The 25793-nt window shown below is 40.7% G+C and overlaps 3 protein-coding genes across 5 annotated transcripts in view; 1 reads left to right on the top strand and 2 right to left on the bottom strand.

Moving 5' to 3' along the window:
• The window catches only part of LOC125102404 (cytochrome b5 reductase 4), an 87029-nt gene extending 70808 nt beyond the window's left edge, over window positions 1-16221 (bottom strand). For all 3 annotated transcript variants that reach the window (XM_047733599.1, XM_047733600.1, XM_047733601.1), the window contains exons 1-2: window positions 16016-16221; window positions 11647-11800 (exon numbers count right to left, since the gene is read on the bottom strand). In XM_047733599.1, the coding sequence (XP_047589555.1) occupies window positions 11647-11800; window positions 16016-16090 (229 nt within the window). In that variant the 5' untranslated portion in view covers window positions 16091-16221. The remainder of the gene's footprint in view (window positions 1-11646; window positions 11801-16015) is intronic.
• Window positions 16222-18080: 1859 nt separating this feature from the next.
• On the bottom strand, window positions 18081-22472 carry RIPPLY2 (ripply transcriptional repressor 2). The gene is made up of 3 exons (XM_047733603.1): window positions 22046-22472; window positions 21660-21724; window positions 18081-18345 (listed from the first exon to the last, which is right to left on the bottom strand). Exons 1-3 carry the CDS (start codon window positions 22400-22402, stop codon window positions 18198-18200), a joined length of 570 nt encoding a protein of 189 aa, XP_047589559.1. The 5' UTR covers window positions 22403-22472; the 3' UTR covers window positions 18081-18197.
• LOC125102405 (lymphokine-activated killer T-cell-originated protein kinase-like) lies at window positions 19739-25038 on the top strand. Its single transcript, XM_047733602.1, has 2 exons — window positions 19739-19748; window positions 23607-25038. Exon 2 carries the CDS (start codon window positions 23627-23629, stop codon window positions 24593-24595), a length of 969 nt encoding a protein of 322 aa, XP_047589558.1. The 5' UTR covers window positions 19739-19748; window positions 23607-23626; the 3' UTR covers window positions 24596-25038.
• Window positions 25039-25793: the final 755 nt, after the last annotated feature.

The following is a 25793-nucleotide window of genomic DNA, read 5'->3' as shown; positions in this document are numbered from 1 at the left end:
CATTCCTTTTTCTCTTACACTCCTGAAAAGCTTCTAAAATGACTGGAAAGGATAGATAACACTTAAAACCAAAAAGACACAGAAAGCAGAAGAGGAGATGACTGCAATAAGGTTTTGGAAGCCTGAAGCCAAATGGATGAGTGATAATATACTTAGCAGAATGAAGAAAGATGAAAATAAAGCCTGTGTAAGGTGGAGGGGAATCTATAAAAGCCAATGTGTGCAATAGAACACCCTCCCCCCTCAAGTGTAAGAATCAGGGATTCCAGGTTAGGAGGCAGGAAGATCTTGAATTCAATAGAAGCAGCAATACAAGCCTAATATTGCCTTCCCTATCCTAAATACCAAGCAAGCAGCCCCTTCCCTACCCTGCAAGAAGGTTACATTTATTCTTTAGAGAGGATGAACCAAAGAAACATTACACCGAAGGAAACACGCTTGGGAGTAGGGGAGAGGTTTGAACTAAAAACCAGAAGCAAAAGTCACAACATTAAGATCCACGTCCTACCACCACCATCCTAGCAGCTTCCATCCCAGATAACCTTCAGAACACTTATCTGCAGATGACTGGGGGTGGGGTAGGGAATTCCAGCCCAAAAGACTGCTTGCATACAGTCGGTTGGGGACACCTGCCAGTACAGCCAAACCCATGCATAAAAGAGTTCTGCCCACACACGTGGAACTTCCATTTAGCTCTCTGGTTCATCACTCTCAAAATAAAAGGACAGACGTTTAAAGAAAAGCCCTCTAAAATTAAGATTAGTATCTAAGCAACTTAAATTGTGGACCTCTGGTGTACAATTTTAAAAAGAAAAAGAAATATGAAAAATGAGACCAGCACTGCCTCACAGAAACTAGAAAAGAGAGAGGTAACAACTGTCTTGAATATAACTTGGAGCTTCTAACTCCACCAAACAACTTCAGTGATGGTGAGTCCAATTGACAAAAGAGCTAAGACAATCGGAACTGAATGCCTCAGTCTGCATGGGAAAATTTAAATAGGATGTGATAAAGTCCTCTATACACTTCAGAACATCAACAGGGCATAATTATCAAAGATAATCTTATGCGACATTCATATCACAAAAAACAGCTCTGACATTTAACTACGAAATTGATTTAAAAGGAAATTGATCAATAAAAGCATTAAAAATTAACCAACAAACAGTCTGAGGGATCACTTACACTCTAAATATTTTGAAAAAAATTCACAAACCTCTCCTAGGGAGAACAATGACCAAACATCATTAGCAATAGCCACATTTACTATACACTTAGGGTCGATTTACAGTTTATGTCAATATTAAACAAGACACTCTCTCTATAAAAATTAGTTTTCCCTATTCCATGAGATCATTTCCCTCTGTCTGCCTATGCCTTAGGTCTACCTCCGACAGCTACCAACCAGCCCTTGACTGCACTGCTGTTAATTACTTGGGCAGAAGGAGAGCAGATACGTCCTTGTGTTTTGGATTATTTCTTATTTTCCAAAATAAGTCAGGTGCAAAGATTATATCAAGAAAAATGTGTTCCTACCTTTAACCAAAAGAAAAACCAGGAGTTTTTGAGTAGCTCAGTTGGTTAAGCAGTAGTTGCTTGAGTAGCTCAGTTGGTTAAGCATCTGACTTTGGCTCAAGTCATGATCTCAGGATCTCAGGATGAGCCCCACCTTGAGTCCCGCATCGGGCTCTGCAATCACTGGGGAGTCTGCTTGTCCCTCTCCCTCTGCCCCTGCTCTCTGCTTGTGCTCTCTCTGTCTCTCTCTCTCAAATAAATAAATAAAATCTTAAAAAAAAAAAAAAAGAAAAAGAAAAAAGAAAAAGGCAGACAATCCATAAAAACCATAAGTTTTTGAGCCTATCGAGGAATGGAGCATAAAAGGTCATAAGGGAACAAATAATCTAAAATCCAGAATGATAAGCCGGTCTGAGGAAATGGGACACATGAGTTGTTTCATCTTTGATAGAGCATGGGAAAAAGAGACATTTCTATAAAACAACTGAAATTTTATCACACTCTTTAAGGGCCAAATGTGCACTGATGCTATTTTAGAACCCTGAAGGCCTCAGAAACAGGATTCTGTACCCACCCACTCACAAATTTCTTTTTCATACTTTCCCACCTCATGCGAGATGCTCATGAGAAGTACGAGCAGGGCAGGTCTGAGAAATGATACTGTTGGTACTGGTGTATAATGCCTGCTCCAAGATTTGCGGGTAGAGCAGGAGTACCAAGAAGTCAATATACTCTTTTGGACTGCCCAAATTATCAGCTACTGGTGGGACAGAAGCAAGAAATTCATCCATGCTTCAGAATGAAACCCCGCATGCAGCAAAAGTTATCCATTTGCTGGGAAGGTACAGTAAAGCCTCTATCCTTGAATTCCTACACTGATACCAGGAAGAAGTTAGCTGCTGCTGGAAAGGGAAGGAAACAACACATCCCCCTGTGCTCTGGTCTGACACTAGGCAAATGCAAGATAAACACTGGGGGAGGCACCCAAAGCCTCCGGGGCTCGGGGTTCTGGGCTGATACAAAATGGAGGACTTCTAGCGATGGAAGGGAGGCAGGGCAATTGCTTACAGCCTTCTCCCTCTGCCCTGTCCTCCCCCTCCAACCCTACTGATAGAAGGCAAAGCTCCGCTGTCAGGAGAGGGGTAGGTTGGGCAGAGGCAAAAAACCTGTCTGTGTTCTAGATCTTGCGCTGAGGATGAGGCAGAAGAGAATGTCCACTGGGGAACGGACACAAGAGTTCAGTCTCTGGGGCTCAAGTGCATAGAACCTATGCACTTGAGCCCCAAAGACTTCCACCTGAGCTGGAAGTTCAAATAAGAAAATTGCACAAACCCTTCTGCCTCAACCACAAGTCTTACACCAAGTAACAAGCAAGATCATCCAGGAGCACGGAGGGAGCTGCCCCTACACAGGCAGTCAGGCAGGCTGTTGGCTAAGAGTGCAATAGGAACAAGGAGAAAGTCCTACCACTGCAGGACCCACACAACAAACAGGTCTAGCAGCAACCTGCTCTGGGAGGAATTTGAAGTCTGTGGTATGCTGATGGTAACAATGGCAACTATAAACCCCCTAACCAGCTCAACTGCTACCCAGACTGACTCAATTGAATTGTCTGCCAGAAAAAGTGTACTCGTTTCTAAGTGTAAATACCTCAGGTTCTACTGTGCACATTATGCAATGTGGGACATTCAATCAGACATTACAAGTCACACTGGGGGGAAAAAAAATAAAATAAAAGACAAGAACCCATTGTCAAGAGAGAAAAACAGGGGCACCTGGGTGGCTCTGTGGGTTAAAGCCTCTGTCTTCGGCTTAGGTCATGATCCCAGGGTCCTGGGATTGAGCCCCACATTGGGCTCTCTGCTCAACAGGGAGCCTGCTCCCCCCTCTCTCTCTGCCTCCCTCTCTGCCTACTTGTGATCTCTGTCTGTCAGATAAATAAATAAAATCTTTAAAAAAAAAGAGAGAGAGAGAAACAGCAACACAACCAGACTTTAAGGTGGTGTATATGTTAGAATTATTAAACAGGGATGTTAAAATAACTATAATTAATATCTTTTAAAAAGACTAGTAGAAAATTTGGATGACATTTAACAAGGAAAATTTCATCACAGAGATAGAAACTATAAAAAGGAGTTTAATGGAAATACTGACACATTTTAAAATCAGGCTCAAAACTCAATAATGGACCATGAATCTATATAAGAAAACTATTCAGAAATAACAAAGTTTCAAACTGATTAAGGAACTCCAGGGGCCAATAATCTAGAAACATTAAATATCAAGTTTCTCAACTGGTTACTACTTTGTGAAATAATTACAACCATACCATGGTTTAAAACTCCTACACATATCAAAATATACAAATGTTTCAAGGTACATTTACTGAACACTAAACCAGGAGCCATGCCCTCTGCTGGAAGCTAGGGGTAGGGTGAGAAGCAGTATATTAGTATTCCCAAATTCAATTTAAATAGGAGAAATACTAAAAATGGCCAAAAATTTATAGATGTTCTCACAGAAGTCCAAATCAAGTGCTAAAGAAGAAAGCTCAGGTAATGAAACACAGCCCGAGAGGGCAATGTCATGAAGAGATTAAAGGAAGAAGCTGTTGGCAGAAAGAAAGCAAAAAAGTAAAGGGTGTTAAATAGTGCTAGACAGACAACTGCCCAAAGTCATGAGGAGGCTGGAGAGGGCTGATAAGAGCACGTGGAAATGAGCCCTAGGAAGGAAAATGGTCTTAGAAAGAGTGGGATCTTTGAAAAGAGTGTGTCTTGGGAACCTGGGAGACTCAGTGGGTTAAGCATCCACCTTTGGCTCAGGTCAAGCCCCACATCGGGCTCCCTGCTCCGTGGGGAGTCTGTTTTTCCCTCTCCCTCTGGCCCTAACCCTGCTCATGCTCTCTTTCTCTCTCTAATAAATAAATACAATCTTAAAAAAAAAAAAAGTGTGTCTTTCCAATACAAAGGAGAGAACAAAGACAGCAGACATCACTAACTTTAAGCACCTTCTATTCAAGGTGAACTCTCACATGTGTGTATGTGATCTCTCTCTCACAAGATCACACCACCCAGCCTTTGACAGGCTCCTTCCCAGAGCCCCCGAGTGCCGTTCCATTCCTCTTTGCCTAGTTAACTCTCACTTAGTTTTCAGATCTCAGCTCTATCTTCTGTAGTCATAAGTGGCACAGTGTACCTCTCCTTCCCAATCCTTGTCAGACTTGATTAATGCTTTGTGCTCCCCACCACATTATAAATTCCCTAAAATCAAAAGTCATCTCTGTTTTATATTTCCATGTTGTTCCCAGAGCCTCATAGAGTGCATGATGAGAAATATTGATTAAATGAGGGAGCCAAGATAGAGCAAAAGTTCAAAACTATCTTCTCTATTTTTTTATGGATGACAACCACACACAGGTAACAAAAAAAGCAAAAGCTATGCTTCATTAAATTACTACAAATAAAAACTGTCCCAGAAGGATATCCTATATGACTGTTAATTAACATAAAAAAGAAATACAAGTAATAGGCACCTCATGGTAATTTCTTAATGAATTAATTTACATATGGCACTCAAAGTGAGCAACACACAAATGCTAAATCAGGATTCAATCCAGAGTTAAATATAATAAAACCAGAGAAAGTATACTGTAATAGTTTAAGTATAAAAGCTTAGACTCAGGTAATTCAACAAGGTAAACACAACAAGAGTAACTGCAAGTTATCTCTGTAAATATATCAATGCCAACACGGCAGGAAAAAGAGTCTTAAAATAACCATCTTCCTAACTATGATAAGAGTAAAAACTAATGAAATAGAAAATGGACAACCAACAAAGAAAATCAAAACCAGAAGTTAATAAAATTGATAAACTTCTAGTAAGACTGATCAGTTAAAAAAAAGAAAAAGAGAAGCTCACATTAGCAATATCCGGACTGTGAAAGGGTTTACCTCTACAGAACCTAAAGACACAAAAGATGTAATAAGGGAACGTTGTAAACAACTTTATGTCAATATGGTCAATACTAGAATTACAATGAACAAATTCACTGAAAAAACATAATATAACAATTGACATAAGAACAAGAGAAAATTTGAATGGCCCTATATCTCTTTTTAAAATTAATTATCAAAAACATTCCCACAGAGGAAAAAACTTCAAAACGTTGGCTGAAGTTTGAAGTTTGTAAACTGCTGAGTCAAGCAAACAAAAACCCTTGTGGGTCAGACAAGGCCCCGAGACCACCAGTTTTCTTCCACTACTGAATTTTTAGTGTATGAAAGGGAGGGACGGAAAGAAGAAAACTGAAAAACAAAAACAAAAGCAAGGAAAAGACTGACAGCTTAGGAGATAAAGAAAGCAAATCGTCTTTGATGTCAGCAGGACAGAATGATTAAAATCGACAAGGGTGAGATTACTTGCATTTCATAGGGGAGAACAGACAACATGAAAATCTATGGATCAGATTAGAAATGAGTAACAGGAAATGTAGCTGTAAAAAAATGTTGATTTCGATTTCCTAAGCAAGCAAGCAATAGCAGAAGAGAGGTGTTTGGCAATCTGCTGTCCAGAAGTAATGAGGACTGCGTACAGAAGACTGAGCTACCTGTAATAGTAAGTACGTTACTGCTCAGATATGCTCTGTACAGTTGTGATAATACACTGCATTTAAATTAAAAGGTCAGCCCAAATTTGAAAAGCTGTTCTTAGAAAAAAAAAGTTTCTCTGCTAGAGACAAATAATACTGTAGTTTCTCAAAATAAAAGTGAAGCAAGGAGCTAAGGAGACTTCAGGAAAAGAGCCTACTGTTGGAAAAATCAGCTCTGTTCTTGGCAGACTTGAATCTAACCCCAAAAGTATAAAACTTATTTTATTTCTGGAGTATAAATTAAAAAAAAAAAAAAAACAGCCTAGTTGTTTCTTTTTTTTCTTGGCAGTTACGTTCTACAAAGTCACTGTGAACACTGAATTAGCAAACACTGAACCATTGCTCCTTGGAGGAAAAAAGGCAGCGTTAGGTTCCTGCACGCCTCTGGTCACATTTTTGTCAAATGATACATAACCGCGGTGCTCAAAGTGTATTTCTGTTTAAAGACACTTTAGTCAATATGTATTGTAGCTTCATGAACATTTAATTCACAGCCAACAGCACTGAACTCATGCCGGAACAAAGCTTATTTAACATACATATTTTCTCTGTGAGGCACAGCACAGTCTTTAGCACTATACTTGGCGGGCTCTTTAAACCAAAAACATCAACAAAAAACACAAAATATGAAAAACATGGCGCTAAACAGACCTCAAAAAAGACGCATCTTTACAGTATAAGAGTAGAAACAGGAAGGCAGAGCATCTCCTTGTGCAACCTCAAGTAGGAAAGGCCAAACACATTTTCCCCTGTGCTGCTCATGTCTGCAGATAATTATGAAAACATTGTGAGTATTGATTTCTGGGGTTACAAAGCAATTTTAGTGAGCAGGCAAATTTGTAAATTTGGAATTCACAAATAATGAGAATTGACTGTACGTACATTAATTCACACTACCATCCTACAATGTAAAATTTTAAAATGTTTACTGTAAATGTATCTAGAAATCTAGGAAGCTGGACTAGAAATATAATAGGACAAAATATTTCTCAGAATCAATTTACCAAGATTTTCTTTTTTTTTTTTTTTTAAGATTTTTTATTTATTTGAGAGAGAGAGCAGAGTGAGCCAGAGAAAACACAAGTTGGGGGAAGGGCATAGGGAGAGGAAGAAGCAGGCTCCCTGCCGAGGCTCGATCCAGGACCCTGGGATCATGACCTGAGCTGAAGGCAGACTCTTAACCAACTCAGCCACCCACGTGTCCCTCTTTTTTATTTTTCTTTAAGAGAGAGAGTGCGAGCGAGCGAGCGAGCATGGTGGGGAGGGGTGGAGGGGGAGGAAGAAAGAATCCCAAGTAGGCTCCATACCCCACATAGAACAGAGGCAGGGTTCGATCCCAGGACCCTTAGATTATGACCTGAACTGAAATCAAGAGCTGGTCGCTCAACCAACTGAGCTACCCAGGTGCCCCAAGATATTCTAAATAGTAACGAAACACAAAAGTATGGACCCATTTGAAGTCACCTTTACAGTGATCTCAAGCAGGCCTCTTTAATTTACTAGGATATGATAATCAGCATTAGGAGAAATCAAAGCATGCTTATTTCTAAGTTATAAATGAAATCCATTAAATCCCTTATGAGTAACTTAATCTAATAAATTGTTTAAAGATTTTACTTATTTATTTGAGAGAGAGAGAGAGAGAGGGCACAAACTTACACGGGCATGTGTGCGTATGTGTGCGCGCGCGCGCGTGGCATGGGGGGAGGGGCAGAGGGAGAAATCTCGAGCAGACTCCCCACTGAGCACAGAGCCCAACCCAGTCTACTAACCATAATCAAATTTTTCTAAATACCATTCATTCAAATGACTGTATCCTGCTGCTCTCACTCTCAGGGAGATCAAAGGCCACATACCATGCTGCCAAAAAATGATTTCATAACAATATATCATTACCCACACTGACTACATCCTGCAATAAAATACACTACAGGGGAAACAGTCTGATCTAAGCTCTACAGAGCTGTCACAGATGAGTGATTCAGATGTTTGCTCACAGTTTCGCACATTTGTAAGTCACCTTTAGTTCTCGAGAAAGAAACAGCAATAACGGAGGAAACCACGAAAGTATGCCTTAATGGTAAATTCAACAAGATTTTTTTTTTTAAGATTTTTTATTTATTTATTTGACAGAGAGAGATCACAAGTAGATGGAGAGGCAGGCAGAGAGAGAGAGAGGGAAGCAGGATCTCCGCTGAGCAGAGAACCCGATGTGGGACTCGATCCCAGGACCCTGAGATCATGACCTGAGCCGAAGGCAGCGGCTTAACCCACTGAGCCACCCAGGCGCCCAATTCAACAAGTTTTTTAAAAAAGCATTATCACTCCTATCTATTCCCTCAACATTCCAGTTCCTTCTTACTGCATTACAGTAATTACATACTTCACAGAAAATGGTGATTAACTGAACGAACTGGAAACCCCATATACTGCCTTGCAGATCACTCTAAGCCAGTGCTCTCATTTTAGTTTACATTTTACAGTCTGCTGCCAGCCAAGTGTTATTTATGCACTATTATTTTTAGGAATATAACTGGACTCAACACACCTGAACATGTGCATAAATACTGATATATACTCAAGAAAAGAAAATAATCTCCATAATATTAGCCATAAAAACCCACACCCAAATGTATATTGTCTAAGATCTCTTAGAAAAAACTGTGTCTACCTTAACCCAATCAGCTGAAATTGGAAGCGATCTAAATATAGGGCAATTGTCAGACAAATGAGGAATTTAATATTTTATCAAGGAGGGAAAAACGATACCATGATACCATGTTTCCCTATGATATAGCTTTGATTAAAACTTGGGCCCAAATATTATCTCTGACCTTTGAAGCTAAATTTGGCATACATTCCCCTTTTAAGAAGATATCATTTATATTTTAAACTAGAACAATAAGAAAAAGATAATAACATTTAGTCATATACTTACTTTAAATTATGATTTAAATTATGTCTTAGAAATTAGCAGTAATCTGTTTAATCTTTTTGCCTCACATTCATCCTACTTTCCATTGTCTTTGTCAACATCCTGGTTCCCCCAATACCACATGAACTTCTGTAATGAGCTAAATGGTTTTTGTCCCATTTAATTCACCATACCCACCACAAGACTAATGTTTCTAGGGCATACCCTTTCACATTATCCCCATATCCATATACATTCTAGAGCTCATACTGCCATCTAAATTAAGGACATATTTCTCAGCCTGGCTTCCGAGATCCTTTTCAATCTGACCTAGCTCGCCTTTCTAGTCTTCTTTATAACTGTCCAACAATTAACCCAAGTTCTAGAACATATCTCAAGCTTTTCTGTGTCTGTAAGTTAGGATTTTCCCTCCACTTTGATGTTCTTCCTCCTTATTTTCTGATGAAAACCTGTCCACAGCTTCTAAGCTATCGCTACCACAACATTGTCTCTGTTTTTCCTAACCCACACATTTCCCTCCTTCCAATCTGATGTCACTTTCTTTATAGCTTCTTATGGCACTCTCAGATGTGTCCACCCATCAGTCTAGCAGAAAACACTCAGATGTGTCCAACTCACCCAGCCTAGCAGAAAACACTCAGGCAAAGTGTGGCGGTCATTTTCTATCAGATACTTACACCTGGTAAAACAAATGGGCAGTATGGAGAAAGAGCAAGAAGGGTATTCAAAACCCTATGGAATGGCAAAAGGAAGGGGGCCTGGGTGGCTCAGTCAGTTAAGTGCTTGACTCTTGATTTTGGCTAAGGTCATGATCTCAGAGTCAGGAGATGGCGCCCCATGTCAGGCTCCAAGCTCAACGGTGAATCTGTCTCTCTCCCTCTCCATCTGTCCCTCCCCCCTCTGAGGCACACACATACACATGCTCTCTCTTTCTCTCAAATAATTTTTTTAATTACATAAATAAATAAAATAAAATGGCAAAAGGAGTTTTTTGCATCTAGCAGAATCCTCATTCCAAGTTATGAATACTATCCACAGCTGTATTTCTCTGAGAAACTTTGAGGAGTTGAGCAGCTGTTCTTCTATCTTAGAACAAGCTATGTCATCACCTGCTGAAGAATCCACCCCCTTTGCCACTGAAAAAAATTTCACACTCTAACTGTGTCTTTTATGAGTTGAACTGCGTACCCTCCAAATTCATATGCTGAAGTCCTACCCCCAAGTACTTCAGAACGTGACCCTATTTGGATATAGGTCAATGCAGATATAATTAGATGAGGTCATTCTTGAGTAGGGTAGGGTCTTAATTGAATATGACTGGGGTCTGTATAAAAATAGGAAATTTGGACCCAGACAAGTATACAGGGAGAATGCAATGTGAAGGCAGACGGGTACAAGCCAAGCAACTTCAAAGATTGGCAGCAAACCAGCAGAAGCTAGATGAGAGACACAGACATTCTTCTTTTCACAGCCTTGTGAAAAAAGCACCTTGATCTCAGACTTTAGCCTCCAGAATGGTGGGGAGATAATTTTCTGTGGTTTAAGCCACCTAGTTTGTGCTGTTTTGTTTGGGCATTCCTAGCAAACTAACAATGCCTACTGATACCTTTCCATCTTTCCAATCTACTACGACAACCACACAACCTCTTTAAGTACCAAAACTTCTTTAAAATGTTAAGCAAATTCATTCAACAAACAACACATATTGATGACCTCTATGTGCCAGCCACCACGGACAGAACAGTCTGACTGCCATGACATGGTCTCTACCCTCATACAGGTCACAGTGTAATCAGGATAACTGACAACATACCATAATTATACAATAATAAAATTACAATTGTGTAACACCAGTGAAGGACTGACACTTTAAAGACCGTGGCATATTTAACCATGTCTGGATAACTCAATGACATTGCTACAGAAACCCACTGTACATTCCCATGCCCTTCATTGCCTTTGTTCCCATATGAGATGCAAGGCTGCTGATTACCATAAGGTCTGCTTTTATCAGCTATTCTCCTATCTCTCTGCTCACTCTCTCCAATCCACTCATTTCTAGTTTGGTCCTTGTACTTTGCTACGGGCTACAAAAATCAGCTAATTAATAAGCTAAGAAACTTACATTAAATAATAAAAATGGCTTCATGCAAGAACTTAAAATTTGGCTTACACACAGGCTTTCTGATTTACTTTCGATTCTCAGAGACATTTTTTCTGGCAGAACAATTTCTCCCATTCAAAATGATTCTGTCATAAGGCACTAAGGTGGGACGTGATTGTATATAAGCTAGTGTTACTGAATAACTGCCTGGCAAGCACTTGCTTTCTTGCTAAGGGAGTATGAGTGCCGGTAGGCTATGTAAACAGGTACCTAAGAACGAAATATTGTCGAAATTCAGAATTATATACTTTATGGCCCAGTTTAAGGCATATTTTTGTTATCTAATTGTGAATCTTATCATCAAATAGGATCATGAAGTCATATGGCATTACAACTGGAAAGCCCAGCCAAAACTTTTTGCAGTACATAATAAATACCACATACCTCTTATGCATATCCAACAATCATCTTTCTTGTTGTGTTTTTTAAGTTCTTCTTCGGTTACTTCAATTAACCTGCCTTTTAATCCCGTTAGATCCTTTCCACTTTTGGTGAGGCGAATCCAATCCATAAGACTTCTGCCCTGTTTTAGAGGGACCTAAAAAAGAACAAGGAAGAATTCAATGTGGCTTCTTTGAGTCAGCTGCTTCCCCCTGCCCCACCTGCTGCTTCTCTGTGGACTGCATCATTTCTCTTACTCTCATTCAAAAAGATAAGAAAACTGAAATCTAACAATTCTACAGTTTTTTTTTTAACAGATTTAGGTGGTTGTCAAAATCATCTCTGCTGTATTAGAATTATAAACAGAATGATATAAAACAAATGGACTATGAGGTAGGGCTTAGAAATTCTGGCACACAAATGTTCACCATAATGGTATCTAATAAAACAAGAGTAGTATTGAACCTGGAGTCAGAAAACAAGTTTTGGTCCTGGCTCTGCTTTGTCACTAATATGTTGGAGTCACTTACCAACTTGGACCAAAATTTCTTCCCCTTAAAAATCACAAGAGATTTAACAAGGAAAATATAAATGGCCAGTTAAAGTTGATTTTCTTTGTCAATATACATAGAATATTAGAAATCATGAGGCAGCAATCTTTTTTCTAAGAATTCACAAAGAAACAAAAGTTCTCAAATAATGGGGGAAAAAAAAAACTGTAACACTCTAGGGATGGGTTTGGCAAACTGACCCATGCCTGTTTCTGTATCACCCTGGAGCTTAGAATCATTTTCACATGTTGTGGTGGTGATGGTAGTAAAAACACTGAATTGTCGTGTGGCCCTAAAATACTTATTATCTGGCCCTTTGCAGAAAAGCTTTCCTACCCCTGCACAGAAGATTTGGTAAAGGATGTTTGGTTTTGATAGTTTTTTGCTTTTTCAAAATAGACTTTAAAGGCTTTTGGATGGGAGGTATTACTAATATTTTAACCAATTAAGACAACCTAGTGGAAATTTTTCAAGGACGGGATTGAGCTACTGTCTGAACTTGTACAACTCATTTGTAACATAGTACCAGAGGAATGTTTAACGTAAAAGAAGGCCCATTTGAAGAAGTATATTGCTACAGACTGACTGACTGTGCCCCTCCAAAATTCATGCTGAAATCCTAACCTCCAATGTGATGGTATTAGGAAGGTCTCTGGTAGGTGATTAAATCATAAAGGTAGAGCCTTCATGAATGCTTATTAAAAAGGCCTCAAAGAGCTCCCTCATCCTTTCTGTCATGTGAAGATATGTGGAAAAAATGGCTGTGAACCAAGAATCAGGCCTTCATCAGACACCAAACTCATTGGTGCATTGACTTTGGAATTCCCGGTCTCCAGACTTGTGAGAAATAGATTGCTGTTGTTTATAATCCACTTTATAAAGTATACGGTTCTCTGTTATAACACACTGAATACACTAAGATATTTATATACCTCACTTTCTGGAATCTTGCCTATTGTAGGCATTCATTTACCCCCAAAATAACCAAGTTAATAGGTCTGCAGTACCACTGCAATTTCACCTTCCTTCTACCAATTACATCATCCCATTCTCACCATCCTGAAACTTTCTAGGTCTCTTGGTCCCCATAAATGAAGTAAAGTACAAGAATATGATCATTCCCATCCCAAACCAAAATCACTCATCTCATCTCTCATTTGTGTGGATTCCATAATCCACTGGGTAGTTAACACATAATCTTCAGAAAATGCAGATCTAACTTTGGGCCCTCCCTCCTTCAGTGGTTCCCCACACTACCTTATAATAATGTCTCTAAATTCCCTAGAGTGGCTTACCAGGCCCTTTATATCTGCTCATAGTTTACCTTGCTAGCTCTGAGTTTTAATTTCTGCTCCTTCCTATTAAATACTTTAGCTAGGGGCGCCTGGGTGGCTCAGTGGATTAAGCCGCTGCCTTTGGCTCAGGTCATGATCTCAGGGTCCTGGGATCGAGTCCCGCATCAGGCTCTTCAGGCTCTCTGCTCAGCAGGGAGCCTGCTTCCCTCTCTCTCTCTCTCTCTGCCCCCCTCTCCGTCTACCTGTGATCTCTCTCTGTCAAATAAATAAATAAAATCCTTAAAAAAAATTTTTTTTAAATAAAAAAAAAATAAATACTTTAGCTAAATGGGAACTGATTCCTCGATTGCTAGGAAATACCTGCTCCTTGGCCTGGCCCAATTCCTTCCCTTTCTTCTACAGACACTGTCTCCTCCAGAAGCCTCCTCTGACCCCAACCGTTCTGTGGTCATAACACAGTTATAGTACATATGACATTTATACAAACTCTTTATTAGTCTGTACAACCTATTAGACTAAACTCCTTGGAAACAGAGACCACATCTCCAGCATATGGTAGGTTTTCAAAAAATAATTATTTACTAGTATTAGTGGAATAATAAAAAATCATATGTAGAATACATACTCCATACCAGACACTGTGCTCAGGGCTTAACACAACAACCATACAACAATCCATGGAATCTGAATGAAAGTCTAAGAGCAAGTAACACAGTGAGTGCTTACCACATACCAAGAAACATCTCATTTAATCCTATGAACGGCCCTATAAAATAGGTACTATTATTCTCTTTTACACCTGAGAAAATTGAGACTCAGAGACTAAGTCACAGGAGTTGGGAAAAGAATCTGGGTCTTTCTCACCCAAAAGTCTATGCTTTTCACTATTATGATATACAACTGCCTGAACTGGCTTCTATTTTTTTCAACCTCTTCCTATTTCACACAATCCTGAATCAGGTTCTGATATGTGCAAGATTACCTCATTTCATAAAGGGGGAGAAAAAGTTTCAGTTTCCTTGCAAATTGTGCAATAACTGTATTTCGTTCTCTTTTTGGATCCAAAGACTCACCTTTGCCATCACCTCCTGTGGACTTTCTGTCTTTGCCTCTGAGCTTTCTCCTTTAAAAGGATACTGAGAATGTGGTTTGCAGTTTTAACACAGAAGGCCAGCAACTCTTATATTTTAATTCAGAAATTTTTTCTCCAAAAAGACTATACTATGAGCCAAGCATTTAGTTCAAGGACAGAAAAGGTCAAACATCAAGAAGGAGGGGACAGATGATTAGATAGCTGGATGATATATGGAGCTATGGAGCAATAAATGTGATAAATAATATCACGGCCAGAGTCACATCACATCAAACTTTTAGGGTCCAAAGCAACATTTCTTAACCAGTTCTCTTTTCTGTGATATAGAGATAACAAAAGCAACCATTTTGTGGGATTATTGTAAAGATTAAATGAGTTAATACACTACACATGAAGCACTCAGTATACTTAGAACATACATACATACCGTAAGCACCGAATAAATCCCAGCTTTATTATTCTTATATCTGGAGTTACAAACCTCTGAAAAGCTAATGAAAGCTACAGATTCCTGAATCCACAATTCTGATTTAGAGTCAACTCCAAGTTTAAGTGGAGAGAAAAAAAAAAAGTCAGCAAATATCCTAAATTATTCTAAGACATAAGAGTCCAGAAATGCGGGGTTGGGGGGAGTGGTCCAAGTAGGTGGAAGTTTCAAAAACAAAATATAAACAAAACAGGAAGATGAACTTACAGAACGAGGAACTAACAAATAACTGCACAGGAGACAATTTTATTAAGTTTTATAAATATAAAACACATTTGCGTTCCACCTGTTGCTAACAGTAACTATATTCAACAAAAAGAGTATTATATTAGCTTCAAAGTCAGCAAGAGGTATCAATAGTAAAGACAGTGTGATAAAACAGGTACCAGAAGAAGAAAGCCAGCATGACTTAGAGAAGTGCCCGTAAAACCACGGGAGGATTGTAGACATTTGTTCTGGCTCCCCTCATTTTCCCTAGCTCTGGGAGTCCCCACCTTTGGAGGATGGTCACTGGTCAATGTCGCTACCGCCCAACCTTTTCCTTCGCCTAGGGAACCCAGATCACTCACAACTCCTTTCAGAAAGGGCAGTACAAAAGACCAAGACGAGGATTGATTGAGGGAAGGAAGCTAATACTGAGTACCTATGGTAACGGCAAAAGCACGGTGCTGGCCCTGTCATATACAACTCACTTTAATTCGCGGGAAAAGACTTCCCAGAAGGGGAAAAGAGGATGGGCGGGGGGGCAGTAGCTGAGAGAAAGGGAGGTTAGGATAGTTCGAGGACTGCAGACGGTCGGGGAAAGAGATAACCAGCAAGGGCAGGAGGAACGAAGGGAGGAGGACAGGAGGTGGAAGAGGGGGCCGAAAGAGAGAATGGACCGTTCGGTAGTACCGAACGCCGGCGGGAGGCGAGCTGAAAAAGAGGCACGGTGTCACCCACTTACCTTGCTACGCCCCCCGGAGGCGACGCGCTGCTGCGAGCTGGGGGCCGGGAAAGACTGGGAAGGGACGTTCAGCATCCTGGACCCCTGGACCCGGCCCTGCCCTGGGTCCGCCGCCTGACAGGATCGCTCAGCTGGACTCCTCTAAGGTAACACCTCCTGCTCCCGCTCCGAGGCCGGGCAGAGGCCAAGCCCCCAGCCCACTTCCGGGGTCGGCCGGGGTGAGGCGCGCCATGACGCAGCACGTCGAGGCCGCGGGGGGCGGAGCCAACGGGACGAGCGCAGCGCCGGCAGGGAAGGAACCCGACAGAAGTACGTGTGCGGCGTTAGCCCTGCACCCTGAATTTCAGCACCGTAGTGAGGTGACAGCTATTCCGTGGAAGGGTTGAAGACTGAGCGAAGCTGTTCCTTAGCCTTGGTGCTGACAGAATCTGAGTATAAATTCTTGTAGACTCGTCTTAACCCAGAACGCAAGTGTCTGTTGTTAAGCCCTACCCTCACACTACTTGAAATACGGAATAAAATAATACTATCAAAAGATTTTTATTTCTCTGAGATTCTCTCCTCTAAAGCACCCGGCTGCACAAGAAAGCGAACTTTTAAGAGCTAAGGCGTCAAATGCAAACAGCCACAGCCACGCTTATGAGGTGAAGCTTCACCTTTAAGAACCCTCGCTAATGACAAACGAATGAGTCAAAGAAATTAATAAAATCTCCTGTTCCATTCACCCAATCACAAGTTCTTCCTCCTCATCCAACTTCCTCTCTTCGCTGAAAGCTACACGGAAAGAGACAAACAGTTATATCAAAGAGGTTTAGTTTGAATGCCATCTCTGCACTTAATAAATGAGCAGGCTTGTGCAAGTTATTTAAGTATCTCAAAGTCTCATTTTCCCCGTGGACTTAGGTTTCAGTAAGAATTAAACAAGATGTCATATGTAAACTACCTAGTACAGTGCCTGGTTAATAGTAGGCACTCGATAAATGGCAGTGGCTTGTCATACTATTCGGACAGATTGAAAGAAGTTCAAATACCGAGCACCTAAAAGAAGTCCCTAATGATCAAGGTCGAGATTGGTGACCTGGTGGGTATTTTTGCATATCCCTTGCAGAACAAACACATCCTGAGTGTAGAATCCAGTGAGGGGAAACCTTTCAGAAGAAATACAGTTCTAAATAACTCTCCCTGTTCTCCTGCCATTACTAACTTTTCCTGACTCTGACACATAATTTGAACTTGCTCTATTTCAACTGCCCTGTCGTTAGAGTGCCTGTAAATCAATGTTTGTAGTATCTTTAAAAGTGAGTGATCTATGTAGCCATTCAAGTAAGAGGCATTTCTTAGCCAGGTAACCATCTCTGACCTTCACCTCTACCCATCATCATTCTGGGACACTAAGAAACATTTGCAATTAAAATGTTTATTGTGAGACTGCATCTGAGTTAAAGAACTTCATGACCATAGTCTAGGTTACCTCTACTTGCAATGTGCTCCTGTTTTCTCTGTCATTAAATGATCATGTATTCTTCTGTAAGTCTACATTTTAAAAAAACTAGTCACTGAGAATGTCTTATTTCACTTCCCACGAGAAAATCTGTAAATGACAATACCAAGAGCAAGGAGTCAGAACAAAGGAGGTGATGCTATAGAAGAATGTTTCATATCTGCCAAATGTCTTAGCTCCCCCTTACACAGAAATGGAAAAAAAGATCAAATTCTAGCCTTTGGGCTCTCCTTTTTTAGATTCCATACAAGTCATGTTCACTTAAACATTTTTTTAAAAATTCTGGGGGTCCCTCAATGAAGTGCTCTAATTATTATACACCAGTGCTATTTTACTACTGGATTTAAGGGCAGCAGAGGAGTATTAAAGTGAGTATTACTTGATTCATCATTCATTAAAAATCCTTAAGATTTAATAACCATGGCATTAATTCCCATTCTCAAGTATGGGCAATGATTTAAAGTGTTTTCCACCATCTGCTAGCAAACACATAGTATTGTGTGATTGGTAGCATGACTTATAGTGTAAGGGTAAAAAAAGCCAAACTACTATAGAATTACAAAATATTTCATTTTATTAATAATTTATATACAAATAAATTAGTTTGAAGGATTATGATACATTTGTACACTAAATTTAAATCCTATAAGCTTTGAATGTCATCACAAGTAACTAATCAGGTTAATTTTCACAGATCAGCTCCTCAATATCATCTTCGCTATCAGAATCTTCATAAAATGAAATTGTGGCTTGAATTGGAAAATTTTTCAGAAGAGCTTCTGCTTCTTGATATAAGTAATCATAACACTTTGACTTTGGCCAAAATAGTCTGAAAGAAGCAGACAACATAATATGCTTTATTTTTTTTCACATTCAGAATCCTTATACTCATGAAATGTTCAAATTTTAAGAGTTCCATATACTTAACAATTGATGAATGCCTTTAGATAGTTTAAAATTGCTATAATCTCAGGTGTCATGGGAGTCTAGTTGCCAAAGTATCAAAAACTAGTTAATCATTTTAAGACTTTATCCAAGCTGTAAACTGGATCAAAAAAATTCATACCCTTTGTGGTAAATATTTAGCTCACTTCAGGTGTTATAGATATATTTATTCTTAATAATATACAGATGAGGGATTGTCTTCCAATTTCCAAAATCCTTTGGAGAAAAAAAATGAATCCTACAATTATATTAAAAATTCTCAAACCCAACTTTATAAAGACAACAAAATATTATGCACCTTCCAGAAAAGCAGAAATCACCTAGTATATTAAAACTCACAGATTTAACTGTTAGTTGCAGATGTAGCTAACAACGTACATTTAGAAGAGTACAAAAAGCAATATTTTAAAGTTTTTCTATGTACTCACACCAGGGCTATAAGAAGGCTTCCTCTGGGACCAGCCTTGATCCCATCTCCTTCCCCTTTCCTCATACAACTGAATTTGGAATACTATATTGGGATAGTGAGAATAATTCTGGCTTTATACAATTTGCATATAACACAATTGCCTCAGAATTTCAAATTTTTCACAAGTATTAATTTTGCCATCTAGTCTTCTTTTATTTTCCTCCAAAGCAAAGAAGGAAGAAGGATATGGCTGACCCACCAACAATAGTGCATTTTAGCGTAGGGTAGTTCGTCCCATGTACCCATTTGTAACAGAGTGCTTCTAACAGAGAGAAGGTCACATTATGCTCAGTATACTCCATTGTAAAGGGCAGAAAAGTAAGCAATGTAGTTTATAAATGTTTCTAAGTGAATGACAAAAAGAGTTTTAATTTTGGTGCCTAAATAAGCAATCATCAATAATGCAGTCATTCAATAACAATTTTAGTGATCTCTTGTGCCAGATGAAATTCATAATTCAAAGATGAAAAAAATCAGTTTCTATCCTTAAGAAGTTGACAACTGAGTAAAAAGAATGAGAAATACTCAACAGTATTCAAGATAGAAATTAATAAAATTAAAAGAAGTACAAATAAATGGCTATAGTAGTCCAGAAAAGAAAGGGATTTCTTATATAGGAAACAGGATTTTCTTTTTTTTTTTTTTAGATTTTATTTACTTATTTGACAGACAGAGATCGCAAGTAGGCAGAGAGGCAGGCAGAGAGAGGGGGGAAGCAGGCTCCCTGATGAGCAGAGAGACCGATGTGGGCTCAATCTCAGGACCCTGAGATCATGACCTGAGCCGAAGGCAGAGGCTAAACCCACTGAGCCACCCAGGTGCCCCAGAAACATAATTTTCTAATGCTTAACTAGAACTGTCAAACCCAAAGAATGTTGTTTAACTGTTACCACACTCTGCCCAGAATCTCTGAGTAACCACTTCTCTTTCGGGGACTTCACACTTTCCTGAATTCTTCCCTGTTCTGAGTGATTTTTCTCACTATCCTTTGCGGATGGCTTTTTCTCTGTATACAGGTTGGTATTGGCCTTCCCCAGTGTTTTATCAAGAGTGATCATCTCTCCTCTCTCACTCCCCTGGAAAACTTGATCTACTGACATGATTTCTTCAACTGTTCATTTATTGAAGACTCCCAATTGTCTGTATTTCCACTTAAGATGTTGACTCCAGGCCCCTTAGTGTGTGGGTGCACAGCTCCTTAATGGACATATCTATTTGGAAACCCCATAGGCACACTAAATACAATATATGAAAAATTGGACTCATTTTCTTGTTCCCCAAATCTGTTTTAAGCCCTATTTTCCACTCTGTTAATACAGCATTCATCTGGTCGCTAGCCACAAACTCGGAAATCATTCTGTCTTTTCAACTCTTCCTTACCTACACATATCCAATACATTATAAGCCTAATCTATTATGTCCCCTAAGCATTCCCCAAATTCACCCAGTCCCATCCCTACTTCTAATGCCTTAGAATGGCTTTTTATCATAGCTTGTCTGAATTACAGTAACTTCCAATTTCATTTTGGTTTTCAAACTAATTCTATATACCATTTTCTTAGTGCATTTTCTGAAACATAAATTGATCATACTAGCTTTTAGTAACACCCAGTACCATCCACAAAATAAAGGCCATGGATTCCCAACGCCACACTCAGGAATAGGACAAAACTCTGTAACAAGGTGTAGAAGATGCGGCCTATGGCTTACCTGCTAGAATGATCACAGCTTCATGCACCCAATTCCAGGTCCTTGAGGCTCCCATTGGGAGCCATGTTGTTCCATGACTCTGTATCCCTTCACCTATGCTATTTCTTCTGTTCCATTTCCCCACCTACCATTCATCTGGCTAACTTTAAGGTTCAGCTAGGTAACCACATCCTGTCATACACACTTCCCAGATCTTGCCCCACTCCATTTGGCCCAGTTAGGTACTTCACATCCTTTACATACTGCTAAAACTGACCAAACTAAACTTACAACACTTGCCAAAGGGGTGTGGTTATTTTTTTCCTGTGTCCATCGCTACATAGAAAATTAATCAACATTCATCGAGCTCTACAAGCTACTTATAAACATATACATACAAATACCATGGTCTCTGCATTTCACAACCCCCTGAAGCCAGCAAACTGCAGAATGAACCTTTCACCTGAGTAAAAGCTACAAAGATTTCCACCGAAAGGCTGACTTCCCTTCCTGGGGCTAGCAACGGGAAACTAGCTCTTCACTGTCATGTTAAGTAACCTCTATCCCTTTTAGGAAGCTTCTTGATCTTTACGATTTTCATCACACTCCATTTTCTCTTCCACGTCAAGCGCGATCTGCAACTATGAACACCATTCTTCCTTCTGGTTTGCAAAAGAGTAAGAATATACACACTCTGCCCGTTGTGAAGTCAATTTCATTCGAACCATTTAGCATTAAACAACACAAAACTGGCTTGCAGACACATGATGTCACCGGTCGACTTGGACGATGCCAACCACTTTCCCTCTTTATAATAGACTCTTGAAGAGTTTACTGAGTGGGCACGGATTAACAGTTCTTTTAGGTGAGAGCGTGAACTACCTTTATCAATACGATGAGTAAAGAACCTCTGGGATCCCTGAAGACAGATTTTCCCAAAGAGAAGAACCCCAAGGCCAGCCAGGGACCTAGGCGCTGCGATTGACGGCTCTACCCTGCGCTGGAGGAGCGGGAGCCCTTCCGTGAGGCCTGTCACTCACCTGACTGGGTGTCTGTATTGGGAAGGCTTTCCTGAGGCTTCGGTCACCCCGGTGTCGTCCGGCATCTGGGGACGAAAGGAAATCAATCACAGTGACCACTCACCTTCTAGAAAGGGGAAAAGTGGTCTAGTGTTCCTCGCGCTCGTGGGGAACGGTGAACCGCGGGGCTCTGAGCAGCCTCGCTCCGGGCCGGATCCGTGCGTCGGTGGCTCTGGAGGACACCCTCGCAGCATCAGGACCCACGGGGCCTCCGGTAGGGCCCCGGGCGGGCGCGAGCGTACGCGAGGGGCGGGCGGGGCCTGTGTCTCCCTCCGGCAGGGCATACCCAGTCCCGGTGGCTCAGCCGTCCTCCGGGGAGGCACGGCCCGGGGCGCGCGCTCACTCACCGCCCCCGCCGCGTGCTGCGACGCCCCCTCCTCCTTGCAGCCTCTGGTGTCAACCCACGGTCTCCAGAAGCTTGCGGATCTGCGGGGTGGGGGACCCAAGGCGCGCCGAGGAGACGGGAGCCCAGACCCGGGAGGACCGCCCGCAGCCGAGCGCGGCCCCGGGGCCGGCGGGGGGCGGAGAGCGGAGGGGAGGAGCTGGGGAGACGCGGGCGGTAGGGCCGGGGTTGGGTAGGCGCCGCCGCCGGAGTCCGCGACCCGGCGCCGCGGCGGGCGGTCCGGGCCCGCAGGCGGGAAGCGGTGGCAACAGCGGGGCGCGCACTCGGCGGCTCCGCTAGCCGAAGGCTCCCCGGTTTCCATGGCGCGGCGGAGCCCAGCAGAAGGCGGCTGCCAGCTCGCGGGCCAGCCGGGCCTCTTCCCTCCGCCAGAGCCGGGACCCGAGCTTTATATATATACCCCGGCTGTCTGCTGCATACTGAGAGCTGCGCTCCCTCTCCGCCCCTCTCTCCCCAGCTCGCCGCATAAACAAAAAGGTTGCGCGTGAAGGCGCAACGGGCTGAACCCCGGGTGCGAACGCGTGCAACTCCCAAATGGCCCGGGAATGGGTTTTGTTGAGCTAGTGTTAATCGCTCTTCGACACATGGCTGCGGGGGGGAAAAAACAACATTCGCCCGAGCAGCCAATTTCCAAGTGAAGAGTCTAGGAGGAGATAAAATTAAGCAATTCTACACGTTTTGTGTATTTCTGCAAAAAGGCCAAGTGGCTCGTCATTGTTTGACTCGAGGCTTTGGGGGATGTGGTCAGTGCAACAAACTCTGCATCCCGTCAGCTAAACGCTGGGATGCAGACCGAATTAAAAGGAATGGCCTTAACTCCTCTTTAGGCAGAATGAGAGCTAGGAGTATGAACAGACTCCTGTCGAAAGGAAATTTTTTGTTAATGTAGTGACAGACTAGGGTCTGCCTATTGTTATTTGTAGATAATAATTTTTAAAAATAACAAAAGGTAAATTGTAAAAGACTGAATATTCCAGCCGCGAGATCCTAAGATTGGAGTCATGCGATTTAGGCTTAGAGATCTATATTATTTTCTCCTATTTTTGTGATTTTCCTCAATATCTTACCAGAGTGCCCTGAAGAGAAGCCTTAAATTTCCTGTATACACAAGTCACGACTTGGCATTTTGTTCCTCAGTGATAATTAGAAATTATTTTGTGGAAGCAGGGTGTGTGTAGAATGATTATGAAATCTTGAAAAGTTTATAGGACAAGTTGTCAGCCTCTCTGTGACCCTGTTTTTCTTATTTCAGTTGAACTTCACTTATTACAAAGGCCCATTAAACTTGATAAAAAGTGTTATGCTTCAGCGAGCACAGGCTTGGCTTGGTGGGAACGATGGTTTCTTACCGCCGCCCAGTGAATTTCAGTTCCAGCTCTTAGGGGCGGCTGGAATTGGCGAGGGATTTCTGGTGGGAACAGAGAGGGTAGGGCTTGAGAAAGAGGGTTCTTGAGAAAGTACGGTTCCCTCCTTTGAACTTCATGTCTAATGTTGCTTCCAGTTTTCAGGACCTAAAGTGTTTATTACAATGGAAGAAATCAATAATTTCAAGACACCAAGCAAAGTATCTGAAAAAAAGAAATCTGCATTATGCTCAACTCCATGTATAAATATTCCTGCCTCTCCATTTATGCAGAAGCTTGGCTTTGGCACTGGGGTAAATGTCTACCTTATGAAAAGATCTCCCAGAGGTTTGTCTCATTCTCCTTGGGCTGTGAAAAAGATTAACCCTAGATGTAATGATCATTATCAAAGTATGTATCAAAAGAGACTAATAGATGAAGCTAAGATTTTGAAAAACCTCCATCATCCAAACATTGTAGGTTATCGTGCTTTCACTGAAGCAAGTGATGGTAGCCTTTGTCTTGCTATGGAATATGGAGGTGAAAAGTCTCTAAATGACTTAATAGAAGAACGAAATAAAGACAGCCAAGATCCTTTTCCAGCAGCCATAATTTTAAAAGTTGCTTTGAACATGGCGAGAGGGTTAAAGTATCTACACCAAGAAAAGAAACTGCTTCATGGAGACATAAAGTCTTCAAATGTTGTAATTAAAGGTGATTTTGAAACAATTAAAATCTGTGATGTAGGAGTCTCTCTACCACTGGATGAAAATATGACTGTAACTGACCCTGAGGCCTGTTACATTGGCACTGAGCCTTGGAAACCCAAGGAAGCTTTGGAAGAGAATGGGATTATTACTGACAAGGCAGATATATTTGCCTTTGTCCTGACTCTGTGGGAAATGATGACTTTGTCTATTCCACACATTAATCTCCCAGATGATAACGATGAAGATCAAACTTTTGATGAAAGTGACTTTGATGATGAAGCATACTATGCAGCTCTGGGGACAAGGCCGCCTGTTAATATGGAAGAACTAGATGAAACGTACCAGAAAGTAATTGAACTCTTCTCTGTATGCACCAACGAAGATCCTAAAGATCGCCCTTCTGCCGCACACATCGTGGAAGCTTTGGAAATAGATGTCCAGTGATCCCCTCATTTTTGTGACTCCTGAGCTTTATGTTGGCTCATGTATATAACTGTTCTGTTTAGTGTAATACATTATATAGTTACTGTGATAAGCTGTAATTACTATACTTTTTGAAGTGACCAGCTTTAGGACCATAGCTCCTAGAACATTTAAACAATTATTTATATTTAACATGTTTACGATGGTAAGCATTTGAGATTGTAGAAGTTTTCTATTAAGTTTAAGAAACTAGCTACTTAAGTATGTGAATTTGTTTGTACAGTTTAAAACACTAGCAATAACATAATGCTATAAACTCTATGTCTAACAATTTAGATTGAGTGACCATTACTTTTATTAATGCCCCAAAATTCTTTATTTTAATGGATCTATTGAGATTAGCACTTTGCGCACTACAAAATAAGTCTATGTTTGCTTATTTTTTTAAACCATTAAACTTTTTCCTGGCCAAAAAAAAAAAAAAAGTGTTATGCTTCAAAGGAAAGATGATGTATATAACTGCCATAATTTTTTTCAAACTGTTTTAAATAATAGAGCTGAACTTCTTAAAAGTTGTAGGTAAAAGCTTTTAATGTAAGTAACAGTGTCTCAGCTGTTCATTCAGTTACTGTGTAGGAAAATAAACTATCTAATTAATACTTAAGGATCTATACTGATCTACCCAACAGGAAAGTGAGATATGGTTTGTTTCAGGTAATGAAATCAGTAAGGACAGGTACCGAATACATTTCTCAATGCCCTGGAATTATTGTTAGCAAAATAAAATAAAACTTAGCAGAATGCTTTGCTACAAGGCCTCACACATAGGAAGCACTCAACAAATTTTAAGCTATGTTTAAAAATGAAAATCCTTAACAAATGTTAAGCTACCTGATGAAATGTTCACCATTTCAGTTTCATAAACATCTTTTAAGGAGTCTGTAATGTGGTAAGTACTGTGCTTTCCAGGCGTAATGATGTAATGGGGAATAAGATATCTCCCCCACCCCACCCCCAAGAAGGTTACAGCCATTGTGATCTATGAGCACCACAGTGGCCACATAAGCAAAAGTTTTTAAAAAGTGCCACGTTCAATAACAAAAGAACATTTTAACCAGAGAAGTGGTATAAGGGAGGGAATTGATAAGTCTTTTTCGGACAACCACAAAAACTTTTTAGAGTAAAAGACATCTAAATTGGGTTTTCTAGAAGGATGAAG

The sequence above is a fragment of the Lutra lutra genome, chromosome 6 (genome assembly GCF_902655055.1).
Source record: "Lutra lutra chromosome 6, mLutLut1.2, whole genome shotgun sequence".
In the NCBI taxonomy this organism is placed as follows: domain Eukaryota; kingdom Metazoa; phylum Chordata; class Mammalia; order Carnivora; family Mustelidae; genus Lutra; species Lutra lutra.
Note: the sequence above shows the minus strand (reverse complement) of the source record. Positions and strands in the feature narration are given on the sequence as shown.

Bases quoted from the DNA above. Each gene is read 5' to 3' on its own strand.
- RIPPLY2 (XM_047733603.1), bottom strand. From the start codon at position 22,402: ATGGAAACCGGGGAGCCTTCGGCTAGCGGAGCCGCCGAGTGCGCGCCC. The intron at 21,725-22,045 runs GTGAGTGAGCGC...TTTCGTCCCCAG, and splicing joins CGCAGCACGCGGCGGGGGCG to ATGCCGGACGACACCGGGGT. The intron at 18,346-21,659 runs GTGAGTGACAGG...TGCTTCTTTCAG, and splicing joins CAATACAGACACCCAGTCAG to ACTATTTTGGCCAAAGTCAA.
- LOC125102405 (XM_047733602.1), top strand. From the start codon at position 23,627: ATGGAAGAAATCAATAATTTCAAGACACCAAGCAAAGTATCTGAAAAA.